General features: G+C 34.8%; 2 protein-coding genes and 1 long non-coding RNA gene across 9 annotated transcripts; 1 reads left to right on the top strand and 2 right to left on the bottom strand.

Moving 5' to 3' along the window:
- The first annotated feature begins 2,207 nt into the window (after window positions 1–2,207).
- LOC132311974 (elongator complex protein 6) lies at window positions 2,208–8,490 on the top strand. 3 transcript variants are annotated; one of them, XM_059810168.1, is made up of 7 exons: window positions 2,208–2,329; window positions 3,536–3,601; window positions 4,609–4,847; window positions 6,586–6,658; window positions 7,034–7,173; window positions 7,417–7,563; window positions 7,980–8,490. In XM_059810168.1, the coding sequence occupies exons 3-7, from the start codon at window positions 4,611–4,613 to the stop codon at window positions 8,100–8,102; spliced, it is 720 nt and encodes a 239-aa protein (XP_059666151.1). In that variant the 5' UTR covers window positions 2,208–2,329; window positions 3,536–3,601; window positions 4,609–4,610; the 3' UTR covers window positions 8,103–8,490. The 3 variants fall into 3 exon arrangements, with proteins under 3 accessions (XP_059666151.1, XP_059666149.1, XP_059666150.1); XM_059810166.1 differs by having other exon boundaries at window positions 2,209–2,329; window positions 7,034–7,245; XM_059810167.1 differs by having other exon boundaries at window positions 2,223–2,329; window positions 3,533–3,601; window positions 7,034–7,245.
- Window positions 8,491–9,236: 746 nt separating this feature from the next.
- On the bottom strand, window positions 9,237–18,239 carry LOC132311973 (probable adenylate kinase 6, chloroplastic). 5 transcript variants are annotated; one of them, XM_059810161.1, is made up of 5 exons: window positions 17,826–18,233; window positions 14,298–14,438; window positions 13,243–13,515; window positions 9,994–10,165; window positions 9,237–9,701 (listed from the first exon to the last, which is right to left on the bottom strand). In XM_059810161.1, the coding sequence occupies exons 1-4, from the start codon at window positions 18,123–18,125 to the stop codon at window positions 10,022–10,024; spliced, it is 858 nt and encodes a 285-aa protein (XP_059666144.1). In that variant the 5' UTR covers window positions 18,126–18,233; the 3' UTR covers window positions 9,237–9,701; window positions 9,994–10,021. The 5 variants fall into 5 exon arrangements, with proteins under 5 accessions (XP_059666144.1, XP_059666145.1, XP_059666147.1 ...); XM_059810162.1 differs by having other exon boundaries at window positions 9,237–9,697; XM_059810164.1 differs by having other exon boundaries at window positions 9,237–9,660.
- Window positions 13,765–14,291, bottom strand: LOC132311975 (uncharacterized). Its single transcript, XR_009483147.1, has 2 exons — window positions 14,151–14,291; window positions 13,765–14,051 (listed from the first exon to the last, which is right to left on the bottom strand). It is a non-coding gene; the product is annotated as an uncharacterized LOC132311975 (long non-coding RNA).
- Window positions 18,240–18,542: the final 303 nt, after the last annotated feature.

Genomic DNA, 18,542 nt, shown 5'->3' with positions numbered 1-18,542 from the left:
TCCATATGTCTATGTATGCTAGAATAGATGTTCATGTGCTTGTCTCTAGATTTTGTGTTATTGATGCATGTCTATGTGTATTGATGCTATAGAGTTTGAGATTGTCAAAACATAGTGCTTAATGGAATGCTCTTGTGATTTTCTTGATGGTTCATACCTATTCTTTGATGGATTGTGCCTCTCCCTTAGTTTATTTTCATGCTAGTAGTGTAGATGTAGTGTAGTTGTAGTGTAGTGTTAAATGGGAGGACAATCCATGCTTGTTGTTTGATGATCCATGCTTTTGAATACAAGTAGCATATGTCTCTAACCTTGTGTTGTATTTGGATTGTGAGCTTAATGAAAGGATTAATGACTTGTTTTGATCTATTGTGCCTTTCACATGTTGTTTAGACAATATACGATTCATTACTTAGATATATTGTGTCTTTCACATGATGTTTAGACAATACATGCTTAACTAGTCATCTTTGCTTATTGAATCAACCAAACACACACACACACACACACACACACCAATATTGCAACACACCATTTGCCCTCATTAGTCACCTGTCAATGGTATAGAAATGCATTGCTTGGTGGTGATCTCTAAACCCCAAGACTCTTCTCTCTCTTATTTGCTCTTAGTTGCATTCTTTTGCTATCACTTAGTTTAATTTAGTTGCTCTCTAGTCTAATCAACCAACCAACCAATTGTTTGATTACTCGACCTACTAACCCTAATAGCGATTCCACAACCTTGTTCAACTCTCACAATCCCTTGGGACGATCCCTACTTGCCTAGCTATATTTATAGTGAAAGGTAGTAGCGGCTTCTATAAATGTAAAACTTGTCCCTCGCCTTAATGCACAATCTCTAAGCTTGTGGTAGGACGGCGACACCTGACCGCCACACGTGTATCCCACGTGCATTCATCTGGTACTTTATGTGGAGTAAATTTAGTTTCTCCACCATTCCAAAATCAAAACTTGTTGTTCAGCCCTCTCAATCAAAACCCTAAACCCTTAACCCTAACCATAGTTGTTAAAGGCGTCGGAGGCGCGCGCCTGAGGAGCAAGGCGCCTCTAGGTGCCATCCTGTCGCCTTGCATGACTTAAGGCGACTAGGTTGTAAAAGGTGGGCGCCTTTGTATAAAAGGCGCAACGCTAAAGGCGCGCCTACTTGAAAAGTGTTTTTTTATATATATATAATTATTTTGTTATTATTTTGGTTTTGTATGGTTTATTATTTGTTTATTGTTGTTTTTTAGTTGTTTATTACTTTTTATTATTATAGAAGCTACAAGTTACAAAAAAAAAAAAAAAAAAAAAAAAAAGAAGAAACAAAAAGCAAAAGGAAAGAAAGCAAAAAAAAAAAAAAAAACAAAAGGAAAGAAGGGACAGAGGCAGCGAATCTCAGTCTTGGTCCTCTCGGACTCTCGGATCTGCCGGATCTGCGTCTGCCGGTAAGTTCTCCTTCCCTCTCTCGCTTCTTCTCTTCTTCTCGCTTCTTCTCTTCTCGGATCTGCCGAAGGCCCGGATCTATCATCTCTCAGTCTCAAATTTATTTATTTATTTATTATTATTATTATTATTTTTCTCTCGGCTCTCTCGAGTCTGGCACTCTGGCAGATTTATTTATTTATTTTTTATTTTTAGGCTTGGCCAATTTGGCCCTCTGTTTTTATTCCAACATATCCTCTGTTTTTTTTATCCTCTGTTTTTTTTTATGCTTGTCTAGATTAGTGCCTTGCATGTGTTTGAACTTTGATGATCAATCTGTTTCTGTTTTTAGGCCTGTTTTTATGCTTGTCTATGTTGCATGTGTTTGAACTTTAATGATCAATCTGTTTCTGTTTTGGTAATTATTATTATTTTTTAATTACACAAGTTAAAGTTATTTTGACAAATTTATGTTGTGAGTTGTGACTGACTGCTGCTTTGTGATAGTTTTAGAGGATGAGTAAACTTTAATAGTATAAAATTTGGCGACTTATTGCAATTAGAGACAGTACTATATCAGTTGTACAAAACATTACCACCATAGTAAAAAGGATCCTTTTTTTTACTTCTAAATTAGTTTACAATAAAACAATAGTTCCCTGGCCCAAGGCGACCAAGGCGGTCGCCTTGGGCCTCAAATTTTTGAAGGCCTCAATTTTTGAGGCCCATAGAGGATGGAAAAAAAAAAAAAAAAAAAATTTTAAGTTAGGACAAGTTTTGGTGAGGTCCATAGGGGATGCAATAAAATGAAATACGGAGGATTAAGTTAGGGCAAGTTTCAGACGACACAATCTGCTTCGACACTCCGCAGGACGCAGCCTCCGCTATCGCCTCAGGTGACAAGGTATGATCATCCTCTTTCTCTCTTCTCTCTCCTTTTGCATGAATCGATCTTTTATATATGTTTCTTTCTTTGGTTCATCTCATCATTTGATTTGTTCTAACTTTGGTTCGTTTGATTCGGGCCTTTACCTTTGTTCCAATAGTGAAAAGTAGCTTCCAAACTAGGGTTTTTTTGTGTATGTGTGTGTGTCACTGTGTGTGATGGCTATCAAAAGCTGAATGAATATATTATGGTTCTATTAGTATTTTAATAATGTGTGTCTTTCATGGCGATCGAGTGCATAATCTATGGCAGCCATTTTTTTTTTTTTTTTCCTCTCCTTAATTCCACTCCAATCTCACAACAGCAGCAATCATACCCCTTTTCCTCGTAAGTTTTTGCATTTTCACATTCAATCCTACGAAAATTAAGGATTCCTTCTAGTGGGTTGAGCCGTTGAGGTAATAATTAACTTTTTCGATCTCTAAATTATGCTCATACTTAAAAGTGCCAAATTAAGGATTTTTTTATATTTTATTTTTATATGAAGATACATACCACCATTATTGATGTTATTTGAAGTTGGCTCAGCTAGAATTTCAGTTAATAATACTGTCAAAGCACTTGCCATCAGAATGTACAAACACATGGAAATCAAGAGCAGGCTTTAACAAAACAAAAGTTAATGGTTTCTTCTGTTGCAATGATCAATCAATCACTGCTACTAAAGTTGATTCCTCATCCTGAAATCAAGAAAGGGGTAATTGGCTCCCAAAAAAAACACACACAAAGTGTAGTTAATATAAAGAGTGAAAGACAAAACTATATATGATAGTGGATGCCACATATAACCTAAAATTCCCACTAATTCTTCAGCACTACAAGTTCAGCCTCCTATATATATAGTCACCTCATCTCCACATTTTTGTCATCTGTAGTCATCAAATTTTAGCAGCTATATAAACAATAAATGTAAAAAAGAAGCTGCAGTTTTCTGTTCCCCATTTCCACTTTTGGACTGTATTTTGGATACTCTGTTTTGTCTTCTCTCCTCTCCTCCAGATTCCAGTGAAAACTCCAGCTAGGAGATCATTCAACCAAACAGCTTGATTTTAGATTTTTTATTTATTTATTTATTGTATGATCGGCAATGCTTAGTTATTATTGTTTCTGTTTGATTCTCCATCCACTTTATGTTAATTGTGATCTTCTTTCACATGCTAGCAGGACACTCTTCTTATGATCTCGTGAGGTTATTTGCCTTGAACTTGAATCAAATCATTGCATATTGAGGTAATATATATTTTCTTTAAACAAAGCAAATTATTATTATTATTATTTTTAAGTCTAGTTTTATGTTGATTATGGTTCCTGTTATTTAGATTTCATTATGTCTACAAGAAAATTTGAATCTGGGCATGAAAAAAGAAGAAGAAGAAGAAGAAGAGAGAAGAAGAATTGATTCAATCTCAAAAAGGAGATAATCTTAAGTTTTTTAGGAGCAATACACAAATAGAGAGTTTAGTTGAAGATTTGGTGAATGAAGAACATATGAATGCGAAAGCAAATGAAGAAAACCTCAATAAACACGAAGATTTAATGAATAAAGATCATAGGAAGTTAGTCAATGAACATGAAGATTTAATGAATGAAGATTATAGTTATTAGTTAGTTGTCTTATGCACATTGCACATGCGCGCAATTAAATTAGCTATAGAATTTGAAGTTGTCTTATGCACATTGCACATGCGCGCAATTAAATTAGCTATAGAATTTGAAATCATCGTGTGAAAATTCCGCACTCTTATAATTTTTTTTTACATGTGTGAAACTTAAGGGCCTCACATTTGAAAGTTTGCCTAAGGCCTCTCAAAATATTTGGAAACTTAGGGCCGGCCCTGAACATTACCACCACCATAATGAAGAACGAATTTAAACTTCACTCACTCCAACAATAATGAACTGATTATTATTAAAAAAATTGATCATTGAAGTTGTCACAAGATGGGTTAATTTATCTTCTTTAAAAAAACAAACAAAACAAAAAATATCTTGTAGAACAAATTTTGATTGGGTGGGTTTTGTTTCCCATATTGATTCTTCTTTATATATACTATTGCATCTTTAATACTTTATTGGGTGGGTTTTTTTTTTTTTTTTTTTTTTTTCTCAACGTGCGCCTTGCTTCAGTCGAGCGCGCGCCTCGCCTTGCGCCTCAGGCTCCAGGAAGCATTTGCGCTTTTGTGTGCCTTGAGCCTTTAACAACTATGACCCTAACTGTTGCAATCTATTTTTATCAGACATGGACAGAACTTCAAACCTGCTCGACGAAGCCCTAGGTCTCGACGACCAGGCGAGTCCTTCTCCAATCTCGTCCGGCCGAGTAGCTCTCGTCGAGGACTGCGTGGAAACCAGTGGCGCATTCGTTCTTCATCACCTCATCAAGCACTCTCTTTCTCCTCACTACTCCTCTGCTCTTGTCATCTTCGTGGCCTTCGCCCAACCTTTCTCTCACTACGATCGCATCCTTCGAAAAATGGTACTCTCTCTCTATCACCCCGTATGTTTGAAAAAAAGTCTTTTTTCAACTTTTTCATTGATCATTTTGGTGGATTTGGCTTAGATTTTATTTTAGGCTGTGTCAATCAATGATGTTTGTTGGGAAATTTTTGGATTTTTGTGGAATATTTAAATTTCAGTGGTATCTGTAATGTCTGGCTCTATATACTTAAATTTTTGTTAGGGCAATAAGGGTTGTTTTGGAGACGTGGTTCTTGTTGTACAGAACTTTTCCATCTCTGTGAATCATTTTACAACAATTACAATCAGTGGATCGGATGGGTAGCTATGTGTTAATTAGAATAATCGACTCTTGGGCTATTTTGACTTTGGTAAAATGTGTGAGCATTGGCTTGATATGGGTACAAACTCTTGGATGATTATTAAACTTTGAAGAATACAGAGATATTCGGGAAAAAAATGTATATCTCATAAGATTGAAAAATTTGTATCTTTATGGCAGCTGCTATCACCCCAGTAAATGATTTTTGAAAATAAGATCCTTATCAAAAGAGACAATATAGAAGAAGTTAGTATTTTTTATTTCTAATAATTTGGTAATTATGCTAATGAGATTTTGAGAGCTCAGTGCACAATCACATTACTAGGACTTAAAAATTGTGGTTCTGATTGGCGTAGCAGCCACATGAATATGTATTTCATAATTTTCATTTCATGAATTTACTATGTCTCTATGGCATGCTTGTATTCGCGCAAGAATCATACAATATCAAGAACAAAGAAATTAATGATCAGAAAATAGGTTGCATCCCAAAATGCACAACATAGTGGTTCTTTTGTGCATTCTCGAAGTAAGTGCATACATGTCCAAATAGGTGTCGGGCACATGTCAGCACAGCTTTCATGAGGCAATTGTCTAAAATGTCCAATCATGTATGAGAACATTTATAAGTATTCTGTTCAGCTACATGTGGATTATGTAAATGTGCATGGTTTTCATTTTTGGGACATTTAGATTCATCGGCATATTTTATGGATAAAAGCCTTGATGAAATGCTATCGATTTAAAGTGTACCTCAGTAGGAATTTTTGCTTGTTTGTACTGTCAGTTCATATGAGGTATCTTTTTTCCGTTACGTGACAATGCATGCATGTTGTTTAACAATTTATCATCCAATCGTATGAATTAGTTAGTGAGTTAGCATGTGGGTGTGTATGAAACTAAACAAAATAAGTGGTAACAAGAGGAAAATAATGCAATTTAGATTTGAAATATTTATGAAAAGTTGCAACCTATTATTGAGCTTTGGCAATATTGTTAATAAATTCCATAATGAGAGTATTGTTTTACCCACTCCAGCTCCCTCGACCTGTCCAATTTTTCCTCACACTTGCTCTTTTTCTCAAAACAACAAGATAAAGATAAAATGATGCACGCATCCTAAGGCGGGTCTGTCAGTCCTCTGGTCACTGTAGCTGTAAAGATTCTGGTCAGAGCATTACTTGCCCTAGCTCTCGTGGAGGAACTACCGAGACTCCCTATAATATTCTTCAATAAATTAGGAGAAAATTTAGAGAGATACATTTGTAATGATGTGCAACAACCATAGCTTCTTACTTTAAATATGGTGGTTTTCAGCTTACTTTCATGATGTATTGGTTTAATATCAGTACGAAGCATCATCTATTTCAGTTAATTTTTTTTGAATAATTTTCATGAGTAACATTTACGATATCTGGAGTTGTTGCTATCACAGGGCTGCAACTTAGTTGTGCAACGGGATAATAAAAGATTCATATTCTTTGATATGCTTATGTTGGAGTGTCCAGGTGAGAATATCAGGTAGAAGTGGTTCTTCTAAACCTTTTTAATCCCGTTCTTGTTATCTTTTGGTGGACTTCAGTACTGCAATATTTGAAGAAAATAAATTCGTTGACACGGGATCCTAACAGGCGTTACAAATTATTTAACTTAGCCAAGTATGCGTAGTGTCAAAAGTATTTTTGGCCCCAACATCAATGGACTTACCTTTCCTTTGGTGTATTTATTAAGAAATGTGTTCTGTTGTTTTGATTTCAACTGAATAAGAAACAAAATTGTTGGGATCTACCATGTTAAATCTTAAGGAGCCTTACAATATCTTGCTTTAATTACTTTTTGCTTTACATGTGACGGGAGTCTGCTTTGACTTGATTTATGATTAGATGGAGATGGAGGAAACATCAGTAGAGATGGGCTTCTGGAGTTGTACGGGAAAATTCAGAAAACCATGGAAGAATGTGCTTTAACTGGGGATAAGAGGACCTGTATGACTATTATGATAGATGACATCTCTTTAATGGAGGTTGCTACTAATGGCTCTTCAAATCATGTCTTAGACTTCCTGCATTACTGCCACACTCTAACAGCACAATTTGTAAGACCTAGTTTTCATTTTGTATTTCCACTCCTTTGTTTAGCGCATTCGTGCGCATGCAGACACACATGCTTAAGATCTGTATTCGGTCAGAGTGTGGATAGAAGAACTGAAAAAGATCCCTGCGCAAATCTCAGTTGTTGATCTATTGAGAATAACTTCTTTTTACAGGGTTGTTCAGTAGTAGCTCTTAATCACGTGGATATCTATTCAAGCACGGAGGGGCCTCCACTTATTTTACAGATGGAGTACCTTGCAGATGTTATAATAAAGGCAGAACCTTTGGCCACTGGTTTAGCCACTGATGTGCATGGACAGGTATCACTAATTCACTATAATATTGCAATATTTGATTTACATGTTGTGATCAATGTAAACTAATCTACCGAAGGAAGAATATGAAATTGCATTTTTGGCATTTCTGACTTGTAGTTTTGACCTATTATAGAAATTGCACAGATCTGTTTCATTCATTTAACAGTGATGAAATCATGGCACACAAATTCCTCCCCAGATGAAATTTTCAGTAGTTCCGGATTACCCGCAAAATAGGATTGTTTCTAATTGTTCTTATCTTCAACTCTAAAACATTCAGGAAGAACATTTTATATACTAATTATAAATAGAGACCAACCATTCTTAAAAATGGATTTCATGTCACGCGACTTATTTCAGTGGCTTTATCTGAGTGTGGTTCTTTAATTTATTAATTTATTATTTTTGTTTCTGTGCAGTTGACAGTTTTGAGCAAGGGAATTTCTTCTGGTGGGGAAAGCTCAAGAAATAAGATGCACAATTTCCACTTCAAGGTCAAAGAAAATAGTGTTGAATACTTCTATCCCGGGAGTCGGAGTTGAGAAGAAGACATCTAACCAGATATTTAACCATATATTGTTGAAAGAGAAATGATGTTCAGAGAGAGCACCGAAAGGATGCCGAACACAGTACACCGGTGGATGAATACACCTGCAATTGTCCATTTGGCCCCCATTTACATTCATCCAACGGGGTAAAATTATTCAAAGAGCATTTTTCTTCTTGAAATCTAATTTTCAAATGAATGTGTCTAATTTAAACAGATCAGGGTAAAATTACTAGGTAAAGATCTTTTTAGGCTACCATTGTGTATCAAATTTAGAAGACATTTAATGTACCCTTGGAAATTTAATTTTTGTATGAATACATCATTTGTGCTTCCGCAGATTAAGGGGAAATTGTCGGGGAGATTCCTCTTTAGGTTACCAATGATCTGTAGTATTGCTTTATTTGAAGTTGATTGTTATTAAAATTATAATATATATGTATTGAAGAACGTATGAGCATAGTAAAATATCCGACTGTTTTTAACCCTTTGCCTCAGCTCAGCTGATTTAACATTGTGATCATTCATTGGAGATGGGAAATTTCAGTGTTTCTAACTGATGTTGATACTTCTCGTTTCAATTAGCAAATTATTTCCATTCCGATGGTTTGAAAGCTCTATTGGTTGAAGTGGACTAATCTTTGTCACTTACCAGCATACTGCAAGGCACTTGCACGAGAATCTTAGTCCTGTGTCATGTTATAAATGCCCTGGCTAAACCTGTCGATGGTAGATGTGAAATTTCAGCTTCTGAATCTCGGTTAATTGAATACCCGAAGGTCTAGTAGGCCCATATGGTTTACTCTTGCAGGAAACACATACATGTTGGTTTTCATGAATAATGATTGAGACCAAAATTGTACAGTGGATTTCACTGTTGTATACATTTAAGCAAGGGCTTGTACAACAATCTATGCTAGAAGGTACCCAGGCTATTGCGTGGTTCCTTGCTCTCTTCATTTCTGTCGCATGAAAAGTGTGGGCATCAGAATTTTCTTTTAGTAGAAGGTTTCAATAACAATGTAAAAAGCAAAACTCAGTGTTGGGGCGGGCAAGCTTCAGGTAATGAAAGTCGCTCTCTCTTCTCTGATATGGGATGTTCAAAAACTCGACCGGATTAAAAGGTCGCTTGTTATGAAACAAACTATATAAAGATTAAATAAACCTAGGTTTACAGGATTAAAAGGTCGCTTGTTATGAAACAAACTATATAAAGATTAAATAAACCTAGGTTTACTGGGATGTGTAAACCTAGGCAAGTCCATTTTACACATACACACAGGGCACAGGGGGCAAAGTATGCGAAAGGTAAAATTTTTTTACAAAGCTTAGAGCATTCCCGGATCTCAATAAAGCAAGAGAAGCAGCTGACCTTTGCATTTGCAATCAACAAGTTACATTAATCATCCTGATTCCAGCTCCACTGCGACCAGGACCCCTACGGTAGCTCCTCCACACCAAAAATAGATAGAGCTCTTGTTCGACGAGTAAGCAAATAACGAAGAAAGAAGATATGATTTAAGGTCCATAAAATCGATCAGATCAGTGGCAGTCTGGTTCAAAGTTATGATTTAAACCTTATTCTGCATTCTATCTAGTTCAAAAATCATAAACATACAGAAAAATCAAATGACAGCAATATTGAGAATAAACAAATTAAATTAAATTGACTGTATAGTATGTAATAATGTAACCACCAATTTCATCATAACTCCTCTCAAACATACTTCGACCATCCCACACATCTCCCAAAGCCCCAAGGGGAGATACAATTACAAAAAGTTCAGGGACATTTCAAGCTTTTATGGCATAAAAACGTCACCTTTTCTGTTTAAAATTAATAATATTCATGTACATCTTGTACATGCAAAGAATAATCAACTTACCTCGGTATTAATCTACAGTTCAAAAAACTCATGCTGCTGCAGACTTTTTGTCCTCGTGATCATCAAGATTCAAAGCTTGAAGCAGTTTCGGCCAGGACTCTGGGATTCCTCCTGGAAGATCAAACTCTAACAACTTCCCACGACTGCGATAGAATTCCTCCACAGGTCGGCTCTGTAGGAACAAGATAACTTATAAACAAACATAAATATTTGAACCATCAAAACTTGTCATTAATGTTTTTTTGATATAATATTTCTTCATTCCCTCAACTAGTCAGGTTAAAAAAATTAATCATATTTCCCAATTAAGACGTCAAGGCTTCCATTGCCACCAACACCATATTGAAAAATGCTTGCAATACCCCTCTAAAAACAGTTGATCGAGTGAGTGTGCGTATAACTCACCACCAATTCTACGTTTGGCAGGAGGGAAGGAAGGGGGAGGAAACGAAGAGAGAAGGGATGGAGCAACGTTCATTTGTTCGGTAGAAGGGAGAGGAAGAGATGAAGGATAGGAGGAGGGACGAGGATTCCTCCGGACCCACTGTTTTGCTTCTATCCATAAGTGAAAGAAAGAGGAGATAAAAATGCATATTTGTTACATAAATTTGAAAAGAATATCCTATTTAATGTATTAATTTATATATTTAAGGGTACTTTCGTAAAATAATAATACCATTTTATTTCCTTTTCTTCCATCCAACCAAACAAAAGGGGGAATGGACACCATCCCTTCCCTAAGGATGACTCATCTCTCATCCCTCCTACCAAACAAAGCACAATGAGAAACACGGATAAAAGAAATCCAAGAAAAGAGGCCCACAAACAGCAAGAAACAAGGGTGTCAACCCACAAATTTAGATGAGACCTTCCATCCTTTAAAATAAACCATGAAACACACATACAAGTTATATTTTGCAATGTGAAGGATACAATCATAGTTGCAAAAGTTCTACTATATCAAAATGCACTTCCAATAATCCAAGGACTCCCCCCCCCCTCCCCCTCCAAAAAGAAAACTGTTCTTTCTGTCATCATTTCAGATTCAGTGGTACACACAAAAGGAGTATGCACTAGAATGTTTTTTATTTTATTTTATTTTTTTTTGATAAGTAATAATTGAATAAAAATATACAAAAGTGGAACCGGGGTTTTAAGGCCCCAAAGAATCCAAAAAAATGATTAAATCATTTGAAGAGGAACATGACTTCCTCTTCACGTAACAAAAAAGAGAGCGAATGTGAAGGATACAATCATAGTTTCAAAGTTTCTACATTAGAATGTTTTAGAACAACATTCCTGAAGATATCAGTTCTATAATGACAACAGCATCAAATCACAATAACAACTAGGAAAATCTAAATTGTAAAAGAATTTCCTCTCTCTCAAGGTATATCCATACCATTAATAATGTAGAATCAATGACTGATACTGCATAATCAGTATTCTGTCTGATAAAAAGAGAACTATAAAACTCAATGCAGCAAAAATAGACCTTCAATCCTATAGAACAAAGTATGAAATGGCACAAGTTATATATTTAGCAATATGAAGGATACAGCAAAATTTTTACAATATCGAAAGGCACTTCCATCACCCCCACCCCAACATTAAAAAAATAAAAAAAATAAAAAATAAAAGGAAACAGAAAAAAACGAAACCCTTCTTCCTGCCATTTCAGGGGTACACTCTTGTGACATATAAACACCAAAGGAGTTTGCGCTTGAGAACATCCTTGAAGATATCATCAATTCCGTAATGACAAGAGTATCAAATGATAACAAAAATTGGGAACTTTTTTTTAGGTTTATAGACATAAGCTGGCAAATTTTGTATGACGAAACTTACTCATGCAATGTAATTTTTACTGTATTTCATTTTTAGTAGGTGAACTAGTTGTTAGAAGTCATAATTGTGTGTGAAGGCTACACTTGGTGAAGAAAGTTATATGAAAAGGATGTCAACTTCGTCAAGTCAGAGAAAACAAAGGTAATATCACACCAATACACTCAGCGATCACCATATAGGTTCATGCAAACACATTATATATGTTTTTTCCTGGTGAATATACACGTTACATATATTTTCAAAGTTTCTTAAACTTACTTGGACATTGCTATGGGTATCGATCAAAGGTTATGCAGACTAGAAATTTCTAAAATGTGTTTTCCAAGTTATTTCATATCTAAACCGTTTTGGAAAGTATTGATGAGTTGCCTATAAATACTAGTCTTTCCATAAACCCTAGTGTGTGAATAGAAGTGCTTTATTCGTGTGCCAAATATTGCATTCACACATACTCTCTTGCATAGACAATTATGAAAGTTTTTGAGAGTTCTTTTATTCGTTCTTTATCCACAAGAAAATTATACTGTTCACGTACACATATTTGTGAGTGTTATTCTAGAGAGATTAGTGGGTGATCTTTCTTATTTGTCATCACATATCATATCCATTAGACATGGTGATCATGATGATATATTCAAGGTGTTGTAACTACTGAAGTTATGTTATGCAACGATTACAACAACACCGTTCAGAGATAACCATCAGATGAAGTACTGAATATTGTAGACAAATTAGAAAGACGACCTGGAGATCTTCGAAGGACTAAAGGTTTGGCGTCCTACCGTGTCTAGGGATCAACTAGTGTTCGAAGGACTGAATAGATCTAGGTTGTGCATCTCATTCTTCAAAGTGGATTATTTTGCCGGACTATGTCCCGTGGATTTTTTGACTCGCCGAAAGGGAGTTTTCCATGTAAAGATCTGGTGTGCCTCTAAACTTTATTTTGCTTATGACATCAAGGCAATATCAATTATTGTTAAAGAACAAATTGATTTAAATTGTAGATTAAATTTGGTGAAAATTAGTGTAGTTTCCGTTTAGACCTATTCAAAACCCCCCAAGTCTGAGGTAAACGTGATCAGAACGATCCTGCTGTGCTTAGGACTTGATTGTTACTGTATAGTCTCAGTTGAGTCACTCTTCAATCGGTATCTTCCATATTGATTGATAAAAACCCCATCACTTTTAATTTAAAAAGAACACCCCCCTCCCTGAAAAAAAAAGGTACATCCATTACCGTTAAGAATGTAATATTGACTGATAGTGTGTAATCAGTCTTCTGTCTAATAAAATAGAAATATAAAACTCAATGCATCAAAAGAAGATTTGTTTAGTCTCCTCAGTTCAAGAAAAAAGTACACATACGTAAATAAAAGAAATCCTGGGAAGATGAAGCAATACCATCTCATTGTATACACGGAGCCGTTCCTTTACAACTTCCTCAATGTCATCGGACCGGGTGATAAGTTTTGATGCACATTGTGGAGGAGGATGAAGAGGAGCCATGTACATTCCAGGGCTTCCATTCTCACCTTTGATGTCAATACAGGCAACATTATAATTCCCTCCACACTCGCTACAAATCCTTCTGCCAAGGCATTTTGCAAGCAACGCTTCTTCCCGAAGCTTAAGATTAATCACCAAGTCAATGTCAGTTACTCCCTCTAATATTTCCTGAAAATAACCAAGCACAAAAGGCAAATTAGGACGGAAAAGGAAAAAAAATGTCAAGAGGGTCTTGTCAAAATATATATATATATGTAAGTATAGATATTCCAATCCTGGCACTTCTTTATACATCATTTGAATAAAAAAATTCGTGAACGCTCAACGAGCACTTGTCAATTGCAGACTATAGAAAATATTAAATTTAATGAAATCTTTAATGTAATTCTTTCACAAAGTGGGGTTAAATAGTCTTAATTTGAACAATAAACCTCATCACAATGTTTTAGAGTTAATCTTTTGCAAAATGCATTTTCAGTCAGCTTATAGCAATTGTCAATATTAATCAGAATTCAAAAGGTTGTAGGCTATTACAGAATATGTTTATATCCTAAAAGTTATTGTGAAATTATAATATCCATTGCTGGGACATTAGATATCCCGCTACTTTATCTAACTAAAATAAGTAACCCCTTCAAGCTTCTCTATCTAATTTTGGTGAGCAAGACCATTCAAGCTTCAAACAGCATAAAAATATCTACTTCCTGAAAAATAAAATAAAAATAAAAATAAGAGAGGGAATTATCATTAAGAAGGTTAACTCGCCTTACTTATCAAAAAAAAAAAAAAAAGGTTTATCTCACCTGAATATCTTCAGTCTATTGTTTCTTCCCCTACTTCAGTTCTAAATTAGTCACTATGCCAATCAATAACTCAAAGAGAGATGATTAATTCTTTTTCTTTTCTTTTCTTTTTAACATTTCAATAATGATCACAGACAAAATGCTCACTGCTTGTTTTATAGTTCGAGGGAAACCATCAAGAATAAATCCCGATTCACCCTTTGTTTCTCCAGCTTCAAGACGCTTGGACAATAAGTTTATTATAATTTCATCTGAAACCAATTGCCCTTGGTTAACAATCTCTGCAAGCTGCAAGATAGAAACAAATAAATAAATAAAATGAATAATGAGAGCAAATGAACCAGCAGGAAAACTGTTCCTAGAAGGTAAAAGCTCAAAGATAGAGTTTCATATTTTTCATTTCATTAGCATAATTTCTCTCTCTTTTTTTTTTAATAAACAAATGCAACTTTATTAAATTGAGGTATGAAAAAAGGAAAAAAAAAAAAAAAAAAAAAAAAGAAAGAATGAAAGAGAAAACTCTGATCTAATTTAAGATGGTAAGTGATAACATGGAGATTCTAAAATAGGAATTGCAGCTATATTCCGTAGAGGAAATAGGAAAACACAGCACACATTGCAGCTCACTAAGTCATTAAATTGTTAGTTAGAAAGAGAACCTGTTATACTCTTCGTTACACTAATAACACTATATTATAGCACGATAGTTTCTGACACAGAAGGCTGCTGCAATTATTTAGACAAGTAAGACCTAATTTATCAAAATTGTCAATCTTTGGGACCCTGAGTAATGAAAATTAACCCTGTTGAATGTAGAACATGGGCAGTCTACTTCGATCATTCCTGATGCAATGATCCATTTAATAAACTTACTCCGCAACTTCCAGCATTTTATAGAACACATTTTCAGATACAAAATTTTAGTTGAGAATAAAAAGGAAAATAATTCTTCATTAAGGTCAAAACATAAATCAGAGAAGCAACCACTATACTATTCTTACATAACTTCCATGGACTTCAATAAATATTCTTGGATGAACAGACATAATTACTGACACTGAACAACAAATTCATTTCAGATGAGGTTAGCCATAAAAGAGGTCCCAACCAACTTGCTTTGGAATAAAACCTAGAAACATAATTTTTTCAAAGTTCCACTAGACAAATAGTTTCTGATAAGCAAGGAATAAAAATGAACAGACAAAAGTAAGATTGTCAGAAGCAACCAATTACTCACCATAAAGGCCAGGTTGCTAAATAGAGGTCTCGTAATCATCTTTAAGTTCGCTATAATTCGGAAACTGGCTTGTTTCAAATTATATTTCACAATCAACTCAAGTTTACATAGAGCAGAATGGCAAAAGGAATGATTTGCCAACGCTAAACAAGTTGGATAAAGGTTTGCTGAGTTAACAAACTAAATACAATTAAGTTCATGAATGTTAATTCAGTATTCGAACCCCATTTCTTTTCTGGAAAATATAACATTCAAATCAGCATTATATTAAGAAAATAAGGAATCACTTCTTATCAAAAGAAGAAAAGAAAAGAAGGAATCACTAGTGAAGTATTGAAAATTCCGTCAAATTTGTATATTCAATTCTGTAAACAGATTAACAGAAGTAACTGAGCTAATAAAAATAATATTATGCGGGTGGATGAAAACAAATGGCATAATAATTAGCTGAGTTGAACTGAGTTCAAGGATAATCCGTTAACTTAAAGTTGTTACCCTTCCTGAATTTTAATTGATTCAGAAGATACAATGCTTGTATGGACCATAACAGGATAAGTGAATCAGTCGACTTGGTAAGGTAACTAAGCTAGATCATAGCGGGCAAGTAATGTGTTTGCTACCTTGAACATAACTAGTCACTAATGGCAACTAGCAGTGTGTTATTAGCTTGGTTAATACACTGAAAAATCACAATTTGATTAAAGGGCTATAATAAGATAAATATATAAAATACTTATAAGAGGGTCAAGGCTTAACGTACCCAGCATTTATCAAGACAATGGATACATTTGCGCTTCTTATAGACAAAATAAATAAATAACTATAAGCAACTTGCATTTGAGCAAAACATTAGGATTGGAACTAAAACATGATGACATTGATATATAGGACAAGGTGCGAGTTGCACCGTAGCGGCTGCAATATCATTGAATTCTAACAGACCATTTTAACAGCCCCTAAAGGTATCACCAACAGTATCCTCACTTGGCATAACCATTGCATATCAGTCATAATGCACAGTAACTATCATTACTTTAAACCATGCTCGAAAATTATTAGTGTGGACTCTGAGAATTCTATGTGCTCAAAATGTTTTTCCCAACTTTTGAATATTTTTTTTACTATTCAGTATCTACTTTCTCATGTTATAAAACCTTATGGTCTCCGATCTCATCCTATAATCTGATACTACATCATTTCAACAACATAGGATCTCATCCTATAACCTTATGTCTCCTCCCAACATAGAATCCAGATTTCAACGACATTTCAAATCATTTTTTTGAACAACCGGATTTGACAGAATGAATAAAATCGGATTTGGATTTGATAGGATTTCAAATTCCAAAATATAGTGTACTGAAATCCCACAAAAAATGGTAAAATTTCATGGGATTTGGACTTATTTAAGTAATATTTATAGTTTACCTAATTTGACCCCTGCTTTAGCATTCAAATTCCAGTTGTGAGATTTTATTTCAAATCCAATTTATTTCCTTTTCCTATTCCAAATTCAAATCCCATAATGATATATATATATATATATATATATATATATTGAAAGGTGAATTTGATTACATATTGAAGTATAAATTGTACAGGCCCAATTAAATGAGCCATGAGAACAAAAGATGGTGTAAACCATACAATAGGCCAAAGCCAAACCCAAAGTCATAATGACGCAACCAAAAGACATAACAGTTATGCCAATTCAAAAGCTAACCGCTAGTATAAAATCCGGTCACAGAGGAAGAAGGCAATTTTGGATTTGATTCCAAACACAGTGTGTAAGAAATCTGCAAAAGCTCCACACATTTGAAGCAGGGCTGCTAATATTTCAATATCACAATAAATTTTGATTGCCAAGCAAAACTATCCACTGCAATAAACATGTTTTCAATGGTCTTAAAGAAAGACAATTCCAACTCAACTGACCCAAAAGGTGTATCATTTAAGTCCAAAACAATAAAACAAAAATCAAGATTCATTTTTTTATTTCTTCTCTTACATTATCTCAGCAATCAAACAGTTCAACCCGTTCCCACCAATTAAAATTTCCAACCTTTGTAAGAGATCTTTTTCATAACTATAAGCTGAAAACTATTACTCTGGGTTTTGCACTTTTCCCTCCACTCAACAAAACTTTTTCTGAAATAGAAGCAATTTCAAAATGATCAAACCATTAACACAATTTCCAAATCAGGCCAAAAACAATCAAATATTTATCATTTAAATCAATAAAATGATAAACGAATTGTTAGTCTCCTCAAATTCAACATCAATAATTTAGATAGATTTGATCATCATACCATATATATATACAAACCTAAAATCTCAAATTCAAAAAAATTAAAAACTTTAGCAAAAACAAACCACCATGTAAAAATATCTACATGCAAGTGTGTATTTACGAAAGCAAAATTCAAACCCTAATGGACCTGAGAAGCAAGTGGACCGTGTGACGACAGCTCTTCGCGGACGAGATCGCCGGTGGCGATGTGAGGTACGCCGAGGAGGGTAGAGAGGCGACCGGCGTAGGTGCCTTTGCCGACGCCGGGGCATCCGAGGAAGACCCACTGGACGTTTTTGCCCTTGGGTTCGCGACAAAGAGGCAGAGTCTTGCTGTTGGTGAGAGAAGACGAAGCTCGAAGGCAAAATTCGGAATTCAAAGACGAGGAGAAGCTTCGAGCTAGGGTGGAGAAGGCTGAGCTTCTGACTAGGCGGTTCAGAACCGCCATGGATGAAGAAAAAGGTGGAGTTTTCTAGAGAGAGAAATAACGGGGAAAGTGTGGCTTTTGAATGATGCCCGTGTTTCAGTCGTCGTTAGAGTTTTAACGGCAAGAATGAGCCACGATGTTTTGTGTCGTAGACTAGTCGCTTTTGGCAAATGTCAAAAACGTGGGTGAAATTAGTTTTAGGCCATATTGGCCATTTTCTATTTTTTTTTTATTATTAATATTTTCTTTGGTAAAGCTTTAAATCAAAATCGAGTTCATCCGATTAGTTGGGTAAAATAACTGGCTGAAAAATAATGAGTATTTTATTTTTCTTAGGCTTTAATAGTTTTGTCTTTGTAAATATTTGACTGACAACCGAATACTAAAAATTAATATGTTTTAAAAATATTTTATAATTTTAGATTTTGTCAATTTTAC

The sequence above is a fragment of the Cornus florida genome, unplaced genomic scaffold (assembly GCF_030987335.1).
Source record: "Cornus florida cultivar Cherokee Brave unplaced genomic scaffold, ASM3098733v1 CherokeeBrave_3.0.0_Hap2_Chr06, whole genome shotgun sequence".
NCBI classification, from domain to species: Eukaryota; Viridiplantae; Streptophyta; class Magnoliopsida; order Cornales; family Cornaceae; genus Cornus; species Cornus florida.
Note: the sequence above shows the minus strand (reverse complement) of the source record. Positions and strands in the feature narration are given on the sequence as shown.